The sequence below is a fragment of the Hyperoodon ampullatus genome, assembly GCF_949752795.1.
Source record: "Hyperoodon ampullatus genome assembly, chromosome: 1".
NCBI classification, from domain to species: Eukaryota; Metazoa; Chordata; class Mammalia; order Artiodactyla; family Ziphiidae; genus Hyperoodon; species Hyperoodon ampullatus.
In genome coordinates, this window is record NC_136914.1 from 118,707,588 (window position 1) to 118,724,493 (window position 16,906).

The 16,906-nt window shown below is 36.0% G+C and overlaps 1 protein-coding gene across 3 annotated transcripts in view; it reads left to right on the forward strand.

The window, feature by feature from the left end:
* Positions 1-636: 636 nt before the first annotated feature.
* Positions 637-16,906, forward strand: part of ARID4B (AT-rich interaction domain 4B) — a 62,155-nt gene continuing 45,885 nt past the window's right edge. For all 3 annotated transcript variants that reach the window (XM_079701423.1, XM_079701424.1, XM_079701425.1), the window contains exons 1-4: positions 637-777; positions 10,062-10,200; positions 13,930-14,009; positions 15,740-15,816. In XM_079701423.1, the coding sequence (XP_079557549.1) occupies positions 662-777; positions 10,062-10,200; positions 13,930-14,009; positions 15,740-15,816 (412 nt within the window). In that variant the 5' untranslated portion in view covers positions 637-661. The remainder of the gene's footprint in view (positions 778-10,061; positions 10,201-13,929; positions 14,010-15,739; positions 15,817-16,906) is intronic.

The following is a 16,906-nucleotide window of genomic DNA, read 5'->3' on the forward strand; positions in this document are numbered from 1 at the left end:
AAGGTTTCTTGCAGGAAATTCCCAGGCCGTCTAGTGGTTAGGTGCTTTCACTGCTGGGGCCCGGGTTTGATCCCTGGTTGGGGAACTAAGATCCCACAAGCCGCAAGGGACGGGGGTGGTGGGGTGAGGGGTCGGGGGAGAAAGGTTTACTGCAGAAAATGTTTGCAAAGTCATAATCTAGGATATCTGAGGCCCTTTTCTCAAGCAGTTGATGCTTATCCTGATAATTTCGTTTCTGTTACTTACTAAGAATTCTATCTTGTGGATTGGGATTCCCTATATGCAAAGAAAAATTTGAGCTGCAGTTGGCCCAACCTAGGGGTTAGGTACTTGCACATAGGTTTCTTATCTCTCAAATCTGTTGTTTCCGCTGAGTTTTATTTGTTTTGTTTTATATTTTAATCATTCTTAGAAGTCTCTCAGTCCTCAAATAGATAATGAAATTATCTAGAGAGAACAACTAAATTTCTTTTCACTTTTTTTTTCCAGCCATGGGCTCATTCATCTTTATTCTATCATCTTTGAAATGAGAGTTTTCTATCTTTAGGAAAGTTGTATTTTTGTCTCCCTCAGGGGAAGTTTTAAATCTCAAAATCTAAGCATATTCTTAAACTGATTTGGTTTAAAAAGAAAAAAAAAACTTGCAACGTAATAACTTTTGATGGGTTTATGTTCCTACCCACAGACATTAGACCAGCTCCCACTCACCAACCCTGAACATTTTGGCACTCCAGTCATAGGAAAGAAAACAAATAGAGGAAGAAGATCTAATCATATGTAAGTCCATTTTCATAACTGTTAGTTGAACCTGAATTCATTTCTCCTTCCAGTATTGTTTTAGTAGTTATTAATTTTAAATTGTAACTTGCAAAATGCTAACTGAATGGAAGAGTACTTTCAGACTCTTTGGGATGGGTGCTTGAGGTTCTCCATGCTCCGTCAACTTTAACAGCTATATTATTTATCTGCCTGCCATTTCTCCTTACACGTATCTTGATGTCATTGTCAAAATGGAATTAGTCAATATTTCCTGAATGATACATCCTCTGTTCTCATGATGTCATGTTTTTTATTCATGCTGTTTCTGTCTTAAATGCCACCCTTCCATGCCACCGGCTCACTCATTCTTCAGTTCTTAACCAGAAATGCTCCCACATTTATGTGAACCATTTTGTGCCTCCCCTCTCTTTCCTTAAAAACAGACATGTTTTTTCTCCTCTGAGCCCTCTAAATCCTTTGCATTTATCTAATGTCATAGACAGTATTTCACCTATTATTATCATTGTTGTGTTTGTTTTCCCTTCCTAGTAATTTAAATCTTCCTGACAGCCGAGCTATCTTACTTATTTTTATGTCTTCTTACAGTTGTGACACATGTTCTGCATATTTAACAAATTACTTTCAATGAAATGTGCTTAGGCTCCAAAAGGCTTTAAATTAAAAAGGATCACAGGATCAAAGAGTCATGAAATTTCAGGTCATCAGAGAGAAAGAAACAATCTTCAACCAGTTCCAGGAAGAAAAAAATAATTTATTGCAAAGGAGTGAGAAGCAGAATGGCATCAGACTTCTCAATAGTAACACTAGATGCTAGTGGTCAGTAGAATGCAAAATGGAGAAATGGAAGTTTCTATTAAAGGGAGGACTTGTTATCTAGGATGATGGAACATTGGGGGGAAATTAAAGATATGATGATAACAAACAGAGAAAAAAATAGTAAAGGCATTTAGTTACTCCCCTCAAAATTATATAAGAAAAGAACACTATATTAGTAGGATGGAGTGTAGAGAGGTTGCTTAAATATAAAAGCTAAGTCCTTAAAACAACGGGAAGTCAATACAATAACGTCTAAAATGTATAAATATAGAAATAGGGGTATAGGAATATTATTTAGAGATAAGGTATTAACTGTCAGAGCTGAAAGAGTTAAAAGCAGTTGCCTCCACAGAGCAGAAGAAAATGGGAGAGGATGGGGCAAGAGAATGTAGTTTTTAATTTATTCTGTTGGAGGTTAAATTGTTTAAAAACGATTTTGAATATTTTACTCGGGTAAAATTTTTAAAAATTTAATGTGCCTGAGCCAAATATTGTCAGAGTAGCTATTAAAAATATTGAATTAAGGGACTTCCCTGGCGGTCCAGTGGTTAAAACTCCACGCTTCCATTGCAGGGGTCTCAGGTTCGTTCCCTGGTCAGGGAACTAAGGTTCCACATGCCGCACTGCGTGACCAAAAGATAAAGGGAAAAAAACCACCCCAAAATATTGAATTGAATTATTGAAACTTGTAATGTAAGTGAATGCTTTCATTCAAAGTAATAGAGTTAGGTATTAAATCTAATAGTGGCTAAGCTTTGGAGATAAAAATTGGGTAAGCTCTATCTCTCATATAGCTTAGTTTCAGCCTTACAGCGAACTCATGAAGGTAGGTATTATTTTTACCCCTATTAAAAATTGGGGAAATTGGCCTCAGAGACAGCAGCTAATCCAAGGAACACAGGAAGGAAGGGACCAGGCCTTGAACTCACCCGTGTTCCATAGGCCTTTTCCCATTCAATTGATTGACTCTTTTTTGTCTAGAGTACTACAGTTACTTTCCAAATGAGTTTTAACAGGAAATAAATAATGACTCATTTGAGGGAGGGAATTAAAAGACTAATCCTTGCATTGAAAAAATATATAATATTACTTATTTTTCTACTAGTGATTTGGGCCATGAATTTCTTTTTCTCACTTAACTCTGAATATTTTAGAAAATGTTTTTCTCAATTAATAGGTGAAAAATGTCTGTCACTTGCAGTGTAACTTGCTGGTCACTTGATTATTTTTAGGATACTGAGGTTGTAACTATTATTTACTCTTCTTTGTGTAACTTTGAAAATATGAGTCTTCTAGTCAGAAAGGAAAATAGATGAAAAATGTGTAATGGCATTATTAGTATGAAAGAGTCCTCTTGTGATTACTAGATGTTATTGTGATCTAATATTGTTTTCAGTTTTTTCAGAGGGCTATTACATTGCCATAAAATATTCACTGAAGCACTTATAGGTTAAATCTTTTGACATCTCTTTGAAAGTTAATAACTTCAATTGTGAATTAAAATTTTATCTACCATTGATCATTAGGGTCTTCCCGTAGCTTTATAGTCAACTCTTTTTTTTTATATATATAAATTTATTTATTTACTGTTTTTGACTGCATTGGGTCTTTGTTGCTGTGCGTGGGCTTTCTCTAGTTGCGGCGAGCGGGGGCTACTCTTCGTTGTGGTGTGCAGGCTTCTCATTGTGGTGGCTTCTCTTGTTGTGGAGCACAGGCTATAGGTGTGTGGGCTTCAGTAGTTGTGGCAGGCGGGCTCAGTAGTTGTGGCTCACGGGCTCTAGAGCACAGGCTCAGTAGTTGAAGTGCACGGGCTTAGTTGCTCCGTGGCATGTGGGATCTTCCTGGACCAGGGCTTGAACCCATGTCCCCTGCCTTGGCAGGTGGATTCTTAACCACTGTGCCACCAGGGAAGCCCGTAGTCAATTTAATTAACTATGATTGATGATGTCAGAACAGTGAGGTGTGGGTGTATTTAATGTAAAATTATTTCATTGGCAAAGATTTTCCGCTTCTCTAGCTCTTGAGAGTGGAAGTGTGGCTGAGTTAAGAGTGTGAACAGTAGGGACTTCCCTGGTGGTCCAGTGGTTAAGACTCTGTGCTTCCGCTGTAGGGGTATAGGTTCGATCCCTGGTCAGGGAACTAAGGTCCAGAATGCCGCACGCCCCCCCGCCCCCCGAAATAAAAGAGTGTGAACAGTGAGCAAGATGGCATGGGTTTGACTCCTGCCTCTGCCACTTCTTTGCTGTGTAACCTTGGGTAGGATGCTTTGTCTTTTCATGCTTCAATTTTCTCATCCGTAAAATTGAGGTAATAGTATTCCCTGTCTCTGAGAGTTGTTGCAAAGGTGAAATGAATTCTGTCCTTTAAAGGGTTTAAGTAGTAATCACTATGTAAGTACTGGATATCATCATCATGTATTGAATGAAAAAATTTTAATGAAATACTAGTATGTAACATTTCATTTACATGTAAAAATGTGTTTATATGTGAGTATGTAAAAATTCTGCTTACTAGTGCTTATGTCCGACAGGAAGGACTGTTTTTGGCTATATTTTATGAATTTAAAAACAGTATTCCTGTATTATGTATTATATACATATTATAGGGAAAACAGTTTTTGAATCAAGAATTCTTTCAATTTTGAAAAAAATTGCATCTAATATTTAACATATTTTACCTTTCTACAAATGTCATCCAGAAGTGTAAAAAAATTTTTTAAATAAGATAATTTATGGAATATCACATAGAATGGTCTACAAAAAGGACCAAACGGGAATTCCGTGGTGGTCCAGTGGTTAGGACTCCGTGCTTTCAATGCCGAGGGCCCAGGTTCAGTTCCTCGTGGGGAAACTAAGATCCCACAAGCCGTGTAGTGCGGCTCCCCCCAAAAAAGACCGAAAATTATAGTCTGTTAAAATGTCTGCTATGTTTCTTAGCTGAGGTCTCCCTTTCTTGTATATGAGAAGAAAGCATGCAGTTGTCACTGAGCAAGTTTATCTTTGCTTTCTAAAGACTCTAGCAAACATTCTGAGTTAGTGATTTTCCTGTTGAGAATCTGTGTGTAATGAAAGATTTGCTGTTAGGATCGTGTTGTACATGTGCAAAGGATGAAGGCAGGTGAAAGGTTGAGAGTTACTACTGTTGGAAATGAAGCGCAGCCCATCTGCAGTCTTACTTTGCTTGCTGTTCCTTCCGCCTCACTACTGTAGTCTTTCTCACTGCCAAGAGACGTCATGATGTTCATGCTTAGTGCTTTAAGCCTTGGTGTGTAAGTGCCACAGGCAAGTACCACAGTTTAAAGTGCCCATCTCCTTAAATTACGCTTCTTCAAAGTTCTTTCTCCCCTTTCTTCAGAGTGATTTTCTGCAACAAAGTCTGGAACCTGGATCTTAAGGTCATTTATCTGACCTTCATTTCCTCTTCCATTACTCAACTCAAAAAGGTCTTCATTATGGTTCTCTGATTGCCATTTAAAATTTGTACAAAGATAGATAAGGTTATCTCTTCCCAGGATTCCCCGGACTCCACTGTTGCAATGATATATCACTACCTTTGTTTTCTTTTAAGAACTGTTAATCCACATACCAGTTGATCTGCCTCCAGCTATTCCAAAATTATTTTTGATACCTTCCTTTAATTGTTTTATTTATATTCTGCTTTTAATCCTAATATATTCAGATATTTTGTTTTTCAAAGATTATCATCCTCTAGCTTAATTTTTTTAAAGCAAGTTATTGATCCTTTTGATTATGTATAACTTGAGTGAATTTTGCCCTTATAATTTACATCGTATGCAGAGGTTTTCTTTGATTCTACCTAAAGAATAGAATTCTGAAATTATAGAAGTATTTGTGACCCTCTCCCTCAAAAGTTTTTTCCAATAACCTGGCAAAAGTATATATGCAACTGCTATTGTAGGAAGGTAGTCTACTTGCTGTTATCCTTCAGAAAAAGGATAAAGCATAATAAGGCTTATAATGATACTTGTTAGAGATTATTTGTGGGTACAGGTTCTACCCAGTTCTACCCAGTCTACTTGCTGTTATCCTTCAGAAAAAGGATAAAGCATAATAAGGCTTATAATGATACTTGTTAGAGATTATTTGTGGGTACAGGTTCTACCCAGTGACAGTGCTAAGGTTTACCCAATAAACTAGTGATTTGTACCTGGTATACAGGTCTGCAGACCTTTAAAAAATTTTTTTTTTTTTTTTTTTTTTTGCGGTACGCGGGCCTCTCACTGCTGTGGCCTCTCCCGTTGCGGAGCACAGGCTCCGGACGCGCAGGCTCAGCGGCCATGGCTCACGGGCCCAGCCGCTCCGCGGTATGTGGGATCTTCCCGGACCGGGGCACGAACCCGTGTCCCCTGCATCGGCAGGCAGACTCTCAACCACTGTGCCACCAGGGAAGCCCTAAAAAAAATTTTTTTTTATTGAGGTATAATTCACATGTAAAATTCACCCTTTTAAAGTATTCACTGTCAGTGTTTTTTAGTATATTCACAACATTTTTACAACCAGCACCACTATCTAAGTCCAGAAGTACTTTTTATTATTCACTGCTTTATTCTGATATGAGAATTTGATTCTAGTTTCCTTCTTGATAAAAATTGGGAAAAAATTAAAACCCTTTTATTAAGTCTGTACATGTTCTTATGTTCTATATGTTTTAATCTCTAAGAAGCTACACGTTTTCAGTCTTCCTGATACTGACTAATACAGATTTTTAATTTAATGTACAAAATTTGAAACTGAGTTAGTTGTTTGAAAGAATAAGGATCATTGAAGTCCGAATTGCATTTCAGAGATTGAGCCTCTGCAGTTTCTGGCTCAATTTTATATTTGTAGCTCTTCATTTGATATTCTTTGGCAAGTGTCTTGTCTAAAGTTCTTCTTACTTGATTTACAATTAATTTACAGTTAATAGTGATGTGTGATCAGCTTTAAGTGTCTAGCTGTTTGTTTAGTAAACATTCTCATGTAATTAGCTTTGTTTCCAGTGGCATCATCAGACATTATTTCAGAGACAGTACGTTATTTTGTTGTGGCTCTATAAACACATACCTGGTACCAGAGAAGCAACAGTGTCAGAGGGGAATAAACACCAAGCAGACTCTCTGCTTGTTCTATCTTTGCTCCCTTAACATATTTCTGATGCTCATTTATTTTAGTATACCAGTTTATTGAGTACTAGTCTTAGGCAAACAATTTCCTGGCTAAACTCCACTAAAAGGTAAAGTTAAAAGGAGCCTTAGGTATAATGGTATGGGTAATACTGGTTGTATACATTATACTGATTGTATACATTTTGTGATTTCAGAAGAAATAGAAATCAAAAGTACCACAGTAAAAAAAAGTAAACCTATTCAGTTCATTTACTTAGTCAACAAATATTTATTGAGCATCTGCACTGTGCCAAGCACTGTTCAGGTACTTGGGATATATCAGTGAACAAAACAGGTATTTATAAAATCTCCGGGGCACTTCCCTGGCGGTCTCGGAGTTAAGACTCTCCGCTTCCACTGCAGGGGGCATGGGTTTGATATCTGGTTGGGGAACTAAGATCCCACATTCCCTGTGGTGTAGCCAAAAAAACCCCCTCTGCCTTTAGAGCTTACATTATCTTGTATGCGGGGAGATGGACAATACAGAAAAAAACAGAAGAATTAAGTAAATTATGTAGTATGATAGATTTGTAAGTGCTGTGGAAATAGTAAGAGTAAGGTTGGGCGGGGGGATTGGGATGGGCAGGTTATAAATTTGAATAAGGTGATCAGAGTAACGTAATTGAGGTGACATTTGAACAGACACTTAGAGGAGGTGAAAAAGTTTCCAGATTTCTGGGGATAAAGCATTCTAGGCTGTTTCTCTGCCAAGGGGAGGAGTAGTTGGTGGAGAAAGTGAGGTCAGGGGATCTTCTGTTTTTTTAAGTGGGAGAAGTAACAGCATTTTCTTAGAAATAACACTATACTGGTAGGACTCAATCTAGTAGAGGCAGAAAAATCGATACAGGAGAGAGAAGCGAGCATTGCTGGAATAAAGGCTTGAGTAGGTGAGAGGGAGGAGGAAATCTAGTCCACGAGTGGGGAATGGTTTTGGAGTGGAGTCTGGACATGATGGGAGGTGGATGGATGTTTTATGTAGCCAGTCAGTTTACATTTTTATATATATAACTTTCTCGTGTCTGAAGTCTTCACATTTGTTAAGTCTTTTGAAAGAAATCAGAATTTTCATTACTGTTGCAGATGACATTGTTAGCCAAGTAAGGCCCAGTTTTCTCGTTCTATGTTTTACGGATTTGATTAATGTTATTTGTGACATTGTGACTTTCTGTCTTGCTAATGATAATGGCATAAAGGGTGTCCATAAAATCCCAGCTGAATGAGTCTTTTGTGACTACTTTGAAAAAAGCAATAATTACGGTTTTAAGTTTGGTTGTGTTGTCCTTGAGAAGTTCTTCTAATCAAGTAGAAATCAGACTTGAGAAGTCTGTCATTATTATCCCAAGCTTTGTGCCAATTTGTAAGGTTTTATGCTCTGCTAATATGAAGGTGTGTTGGTTTTTCCTGATACCTATTACCTACTTTCTAAGTAAGGGTTAAGCTACTTTAAGTGCCATTTGAAGTACAGTAGTTCTACTCAGTAGCAAATTTTGAAGATTTGCTTTTTTAAAAAAATTTATTTATTTTATTTATTGTTTTTGGCTGCGTTGGGTCTTGGTTGCTGTGCGCGGGCTGTTCTCTGGTTGCAGCGAGTGGGGGCTACTCTTCGTTGCGGTGCGTGGGCTTCTCATTGTGGTGCGCTTCTCTTGTTGCAGAGCACGGGCTCTAGGCATGCGGGCTTCAGTAGTTGTGGCACGTGGGCTCAGTAGTTGTGGTGCATGGGCTTAGTTGCTCCGCGGCATGTGGGATCTTCCTGGACCAGGGCTCGAACCCGTGTCCCCTGCATTGCAAGGTGGATTTTTAACCACTGCACCACCAGGGAAGCCCTGCTTTGTTTTTTTATCAGGGGACAATTTTTAGGTTAATTGAGTGATCACTGAAATCAGATAGTGATATTCCCCCTGTCACTCTAAAATGTTTAATAGTGTTATAATAGGTTTTGCTTCCTTTATATTTACGTTGGAATATATAAATATATATTGGAATACATTGGAATATATAAGTATAAAAGGATGACATATTGTCATCCTGTTTTATTTTATAGAAATATCATTTTTATTTTATTATATTTCTCATTCTCTTGCAGTCTATTTATTCAACATTCTTAGTATCATTACTTATTCTGGGCATTTTTTTTTGATTCATAAAGCCCATTTAATTTTTATTGGAGTATAGTTGCTTTACAATGTTGTGTTTCTACTGTACAACAAAGTGAATCAGCTATACGTATACATATGTCCCCTCTTTTTTGGATTTCCTTCCCATTTAGGTCACTACAGTTATTGTGGGCATTTTGAGCACAGTTATTAGAATCTGTTTTCTTTACCACTAATTGTGGGCTTTCTCGGAACCAGATTCAGAATTTGTTTTTGTTTTCCTTTTAGTTTTCCTTTTTTTTTTTTTTTTTCGTGGTACGCGGGCCTCTCACTGTTGTGGCCTCTCCCGTTGTGGAGCACAGGCTCCGGACGTGCAGGCTCAGTGGCCATGGCTCACAGGCCCAGCCACTCCATGGCATGTGGGATCTTCCTGGACCGGGGCTCGAACCTGTGTCCCCTGCATCGGCAGGCGGACTCCCAACCAGTGCGCCACCAGGGAAGCCCAAGGAGTTTTTAACATAATACAGAAGAACCATATTGTGCATCTTATGAATATGTAGTTTGTGTATATTTGATACTAAAGACACCAATGGTGATCTCTTACCAGAGTGTTTCCTCTCCCCAGCCTGATCCCCATTAATAAAGATCTGCCTTCCCCTTTTTAAAATTAGCTTTGGAGGAATTCCCTGGCGGTCCAATGGTTAGGACTCTGAGCTCTCACTGTGGTGGCCCGGGTTCAATTCCCTGGTCGGGCAACTGAAGATCCTGTAAGCCGTGTGGTGTGGCCAAAATAAATAAATAAATAAAATTAGCTTTGTACTGGGAGTGTAAAACTACCATCTCCAGAATTCCTTTAATTTGAGAGGAGGATCTAGTATATTTTAGTGCAGTACTGGGATGCTTCATATGGAGCCTTTAGCTTTTTGAGAATTTGGGGACCAGTGTTATTCTGTTCTGATCTTTCCCTTAATCTTTTAAAATAGCACTAAATAAATCCAGAAGATTTTTAGGAAAATGGATTGCTTTCCTCTAATGATAACCTTTTTAAAATTATTATTCTTTAGAAATTTAGAAAATTATTTAAAAATTTAAATTAGCCATTCTGTAGGAAACGGGGTAAGATTTCTAGAATACCTGTACTCATCAGCTTGGTGTGCTTATTCTTTGTGAAGATAAATAGAAATATTTCATTTTTTTTCTTTCCCTAGACCAGAGGAAGAGTCTTCTTCATCCTCCAGTGATGAAGATGAGGATGATAGGAAACAGATTGATGAGCTGCTAGGAAAAGTTGTATGTGTAGATTACGTTAGTTTGGATAAAAAGAAAGCACTATGGTTTCCTGCATTGGTGAGTAACTTCAGTAAGAAAGTTTAACTTTCAACTATATAAGTTCATGAAGAAAATAGTTGATTTTCTTACTAGTGTTTTTTCATAGGTACAAAATGGGGAAATGGTTTTAGCATCATTCAGTTCACACAAAATTCCTTGAAAGTTATTTCTGAGTACAAAGAACTCCTGAAGTCATCCGAGAAAGGATGAAAATCATGATAATTTTAGAGGCTAGGTATGTTACACTGCTCAATTTGGGGTGAAAAATTCCTCATGCAAACTTTTAAAACTTCTAAATCTACCATGCAAAAGGCTGCAAAAGAAGAACAGAATCTTGTTTTCTACTGTTGTCTACAAATGATATCTATTTTTCATCCTTTTTGTAAACATTTTGTATTCTTTATCCCAAGTGTTTAGTGTTTTGCACAAAATAAGTGCCCAATAATTGTCAACTCTTACAGTTATAATTAAAACTGATGAGAGCAATTATTTTAATAAATATAAATACTTTATGATACCTTTGTACCTCTGCATATATCCATCTATCCATTACACATTTATTGGATGCCTGTTATGTGTAAGGATTGTGCTAATGTCTTTATGCTGATTATGAGGTATGTATTATTTATCCTCATTTAGAGATAAGGAAACTGAGTGTTAGAAGGTTTAAGTAACTTGTTGAGCTTTGGGTTAATGGCAAGCTAAAAACTTAAGTGTAAGTGTATGTGATCATTTCTTTTTTCCTAAAGCACTAAGATTCTTTGAAAGAATTTCTTTTGAAAACATGTTTTAAAAGAGCTTTGTGTGTCTTTTTCTAAAACAAAAGCAACATTAAAATTTGCACTTTAGTATTTTCAGTATTAATATTCTCTCATCATAATTTCTAAATAGTTTCCTTGATGATGAGAAAAGTATTTAAAGATATACAATACTGAAAGGTTAGTAATCTGCTTAGTCAACGATTTTATCATTATTTTAAAAATCTTAGCATTAGTGATACATATTATCTTCCCCACAAATTTGAGATCTTTTGGAAAGTGATAAATAATTTTTGTCAACTAGAGTGTGAAATTGTGTTTTGAATCAAACAATCTTGACATAATCACATAAATAGTATTTGCATTTCTATTTTTAAAATTAGTGTTTATAAATTGAGTAAATTTTAACAACTGCTTGGTAACATCATGTTAGAGAACAATTGCATACTTCTAGGAACTATTAATAGCCACCATGTTTTGAGCACTTACCCTGGCCAGGCCCTGTGCTAGCTTGTTCATGTAAGCACATGGTCTTATTTAATCCTAATTGAGGCTGAAACATAAGTGGTATTTACCCCCATTTTAAGGGGAGGAAATCTTAGCTTCCCTGACTCATGCAGTCCTCTTTTTCATTTTCCTCTACTGTTTCTCCTTTAACCAAGCTTTAAATGTTGTTGTTCAAGGTTCAGAATGTATCACATTGTATTCTCTTTAGGGTGATCTCATCCCCTTTTATAGCATTGGTTGCAGAGATAATAAACTGAAATGTCTTAGGGACCAAAGAAAATCACATGCATGGGTGAATGGGATAAAATGTGGATTGTAGTTCCTGTAAGAGAATGGAGAGTGAACCCACTTACACGCCATTGTCAGCACTGGCCAAAGCTGTCACGTGTGTGGTTTTCAAAATCCTAAGCTCATGAGAAAGAAAAAAATGTGTGCTTTTGGCTCACAGTTTTAGAGCCCTGATATTTAGACTGTTTACTCCCAAGTTTATAGCTTAGAGTTCAGACCCCTACTCTGAGCTCTGGACCTGTGTATCTATCTATCATTATCTCCACTTGGCTGCCCTTTAGTCACCTCAAAATTTAATTCACCTCAAAATTTAATAAGCCTGAAGCTAAATTTATTCTCTCCTCCCTCATTCCCAAACATGACCCATTGTCTCCTCTCCCTGTGAATGACACCATTTGCACAAGGCAGAAATGTAAGCATCCTTTTCTCTGTCATCTCTGCACTTCCCTAATTATCTCTACTATTTCTTGTTCCTTTAATTTACCATCAGCACTTTACATCCAGGTCACCATCTCTCACCTGGAAGATTTGCAGTAGCTTCATCTCTTCCAACTCTTGTCCTTCTCTGGTCCATTTTCTTTATGACAGTCAAAGTAATTTTTTAAAAGGCACTTCTATTATGACATTATCTTGCTTTGGATCCTTCCCTTGAAGAGTTTAGATTTTATCCTCAGAATTAACATGGCATACAAGATTGACAGATCTGAACTCTGCTTACCTCACTTATTCAGCCCAGGCAGAAAGTTAGCTACATTGACCTTTTGCTTCCTGGAATGGGCTCCACTGCTTGCTGTGTCAGGCCCTTCGCATAATCTGTTTCCTCTGCTTGCAGCGCAGCCCTGTGGTACACACGTGTACACACATACATCATTCGTCAAGCCAGTTCCTACTCAGCTTTCAAAGCTGAGCTTAAATGTTGTGTCCTCAAGAAAGTGGTACCTGACCACCTAGATAAAGACTTACCACAATAGCAGTTAAATAAATGTGCACTTACTTGTTTAGTGCTTGTCTTCCCAGCTAGAATACAAGCTCATTGTGGGGAGGAACGGTGACTGACTAGGCCTCTGTGGTCTAGTATGGTACCTTGATGAAATAGTTAATATTTGTAGAGTGACTGGATGAATGAATGAACAGATATTAAGTACTTACTTCTGGACCTTATTGAAATGATAGGAAAGTTTTCATAGATGCTAACGCATGTAAAAGACTTCCATGAGTGAATTATTTCATAATGCCATCAACATTTAAGCAATGCTTAATGCAGTGCAGTTACAAGTATGGAAATTGTTAACCTTTTAAAGACTGAACTAGAACTTACCTGTTTCTCACTCCTCTCAAACCTGTGGTGAGATTACATGCCTTTATGTACTATTGTGTCATTTTTCAGAGCTAATGAGACAGTCCTTAAATCTGTCATAGTTACTTAGCCCATTTTTCATTAAAAACTGTAACTATACTATTGTTCTTGGTATATATAGTGGGCTATCTCGGGATTAAAATAATAAAAATTTATAGGTGTCTTACATTAGTATTACCTTTGGGAAGGCATGCTTTATCCTTACTTTAAATAATAGTTGAGATAACTTCAAATAAAATAAATCTTTTATTTTGTTCATAATAAATCTTATATAGACCCCAGGAAGGTACCCAGTTTAAAATACTTACTTTTTAGAGTGGGTAATATTATGGAGAAATTTTAGCATGTGTTAAAGTGTATATTTAAATGTAGATAATCAGTAGAACATCATCTCTGTCTTTTTAAAGATAGAGACTGCTCTGATTAAGGTTCTGATATCTGATTCCATTTTGGTCCTGCTGTTCTCTTAGCCCTGCTGCAGACCCTTTGTTAGGACTAGCTCTCCCTCTTTTTCCACCCCTGAGCTACTCTCATTCCAGCTTTCTATTTCTGCCTAGACTTGGTCCACAGCTTCAGTCTAGTCATAGCCACAGTTCTGCTCTCAACACCGTGCCTGTGTCAGAAAACAATGCGGATAATCCAGAGAGCTGGAAGGATATAAACTTAAAATTACTTGTGTGTGTTCCCACATGTGTGTGTAACTGTTTACCCTCAAACTAAAATTAGTTTTTAAATTTTAAGCTGAAACTATTTTGAAAAGGATTTAAATAATTGATACTTATATAACTATCTATAAATGTACTTTTAGTTATAATAGTTTCACACTTTTTTTAAAAGGTGGTTTGTCCTGATTGTAGTGATGAAATTGCTGTGAAAAAAGACAATATTCTTGTTCGATCTTTCAAAGATGGCAAATTGTAAGTATAATTCACTTGGTATGAAAAATATGCTGTTTTTCCAGATTGGGATGGTAAATTATAAATTAGTTATTTCCAGTGACCTTATGCTTTTCCTTCTCATCATACACAGTGTTTCAGAGTATGATCATTTTTCATATTATCATTAAGTATAGTAGTCTTATGATATGTCTTTTCTTGTTCATTTGGTCTTTTCTAAACTAGACTCTAAGTGCTGTCTAATTTGTCAGTGTTTGCCTGTGTAATAGCTGATGATTTATTGAGGAAAATTCGATATATCTACCACATCTAATACTTGATTGATATTGATATATTTATTGTTTTTGAATGTCTTATTAGGATTTTCTATCATTTTTAATTATGTCTAAATGGGTTAGTGTTACCCTGTTGTGTAACATTCGACTTCTGCAGTAGGCTGAGGATTAAAATGAGTTACTATAAATGTATGTTAAGTATTAAGAAAGTGACCTTTCATGTAGAACTTTTCTGGAACTGAAAAACTATGTGTTTTTTTCTTTCTTGAAGAATTGTGTGACTAGAAAATCCATGTATTTTATATTTTGCCTTATTGGGTAACTATACTTTAAAAGGATCATCATGCTTTAAGATTGGTGTTTGGGTTTTCAAGTTCTGAAATGTGATTTTTAAAAACAGTCTATATGAAACTCACTTTCACAAAATGGAGATAATCAGAGAAATTTGAACACTGAAATTGAATACTGGTTTGATGATATTAAGAAATTGCTGTGAATTTTTAAATGTGTGATAATGATACGGTTATATTTTTAGAAGAATTTTCTTTTAAAGCTCCGTAATGAAATATTATAAATTAAATTATATAATGTCTGGAATTTGCTTCAAAATATCCAGTTGGGGTGGGAGGAGGAGGTAGGTAGGGGTATAAACGAAACAGTGACTCTGAGTTAATGATTATTGTAGTTGGGTAATGGATATGTGGGAGTTCATTGTACTGTTCTGTCTACTTTTGTATATATTTGAAATTTTTAAATAAAAAGTTCAAAAAAGCAGGCTGAAAAATGTATTTGGAATAGTTTTTAGGCTTTTGTGGTTTGGTTGAGACAAACCAAGTGCAGAAAAGATGAATGATGATTTATTAGTGTAAAATAGGAAATATACGTGATGTATATGATAGAATGAACCTCTCCCAGTTGCTTGCATCTAGCCCCTCCTTATGGTTGCTAAGTTCCATGAAAAAACCTTAAATTATGTATTAGAAGTTTGCTTGTGAACCTAGAATTCAGTTTAAAAAAAATTTGTTAAAAGAACATTTTACATTATAAAATAGTACATGTTCTTCCAGTCTTAAATTTAGTAATTTCTTGTGCTTATCCTAAGATGATGGCCAATTCTTGCTATTTAACTTATTTTTTATTGGATTGGTGCATTCTGCTATCCAGACATTTTAATTTATTATTTTCAGTGTTTCAGTATTTTTAGTATTGCATTTAGCTAAGTCCTCTGATATTTGAGAATACCTTGTTGCTTATAAAACATCTCTTAAGGTGGGGTCCTTCTGTAGATGATTACATATTTTAACATCCTGCCTAGCATTTTATTTGGGACTTGCAACCCTGTATGCAATCATTTTCATTGTAAATGTCAGTATTCCCATGTTTTCAGTATCTTTCTGTGGTAGGTAATTGGACTCTTAATTAATCTCTGTTGTATTTTTGTGGGTTTTTTCCTTTAAAATTAAAAAAATAATATAGTACTTCAGTACCAAGAAAGGATGTCCATGAAATTACTAGTGACACTGCACCAAAGCCTGATGCCGTATTAAAACAAGGTAAGGATAATCTTGGAACAAATTATAGTTAATTTAAAAACTGATGGGGAATTCCCTGGCAGTCCAGTGGTTAGGACTCTGGAGCTTTCACTGCTGGAGCCCGGGTTCGATCCCTGGTCGGGGAACTAAGATCCTGCAAGTTGTGTGGCATGGCCAAAATAAAAAAAAAGTAAAAAGTATTTCTGAAGATTAAATATTCTTTGGTCTTAAAATTTTTTTTAAGTCTTTAAAGTTACATTTGGTTCTATGCAACTTATACTTTTGTAAACCCACGTGCCTTTTGTTATCACAGGTATTCTTTTTCTTTTTTTTTTAGCTTATAATTGGGACAATAATCTAAAAATGGGAAAGAACAATATCATCAGCTGTTACTGTAGTCTGGCTTTTGCCTAGTAAATAAAATATTAGTTCCTGAGGATGGTAGAAACAGGAATCAAAGTAATTTTGATTTGGCATTTCTTATAACCGTAGTTATATTTTATTAAGGAATACGTGATAATTGCATCTCTTACTTGATTTTTAGCATTGTAAATAGCTGTTTATTTTTTCTTTGCCCATGTTCACTGAATCAAATAATATGCTATGTAGACCGGTTAAAAATCATCAAGAATTTATGGCTTAGAATTTATTTCCATGCATTATAAAGTGAGAATAACTGTCTAGCTAATTTTAGTTTAAGCTAATTGTTAATATAATTTAAATTCAGGCTTAACGAAAAATGTAGAGGACATATTTATAGTATATTTTCAGGTATTGTGTGTTATTACAATGACTCTGTGCCTGGTATATAATACTGTTTAATAATCTCTTTTTTTTGATAAAACGATTAAAAATTTACCTATCTTAAAGTGTTTTTTACTAGACACTCTTAATTTTCATTTAAAAGAAGAAAACTGCCCCTTTTCTCTTGTCTTTGTTTGAACCTAAGTCACCTTCAAATGGTAGCAGTTTTGCCGTCTATAAAATGGGTGCCTAATGCCTAAGACTGTTACGATTAAATGAGTTGCTGCATGGAAAAGCAGTTAGCACAGTGCCTAGCTCATAGCAAACACTCCATAAATGTCAGTGGTGGCAGCACAGTAGTTTTTTA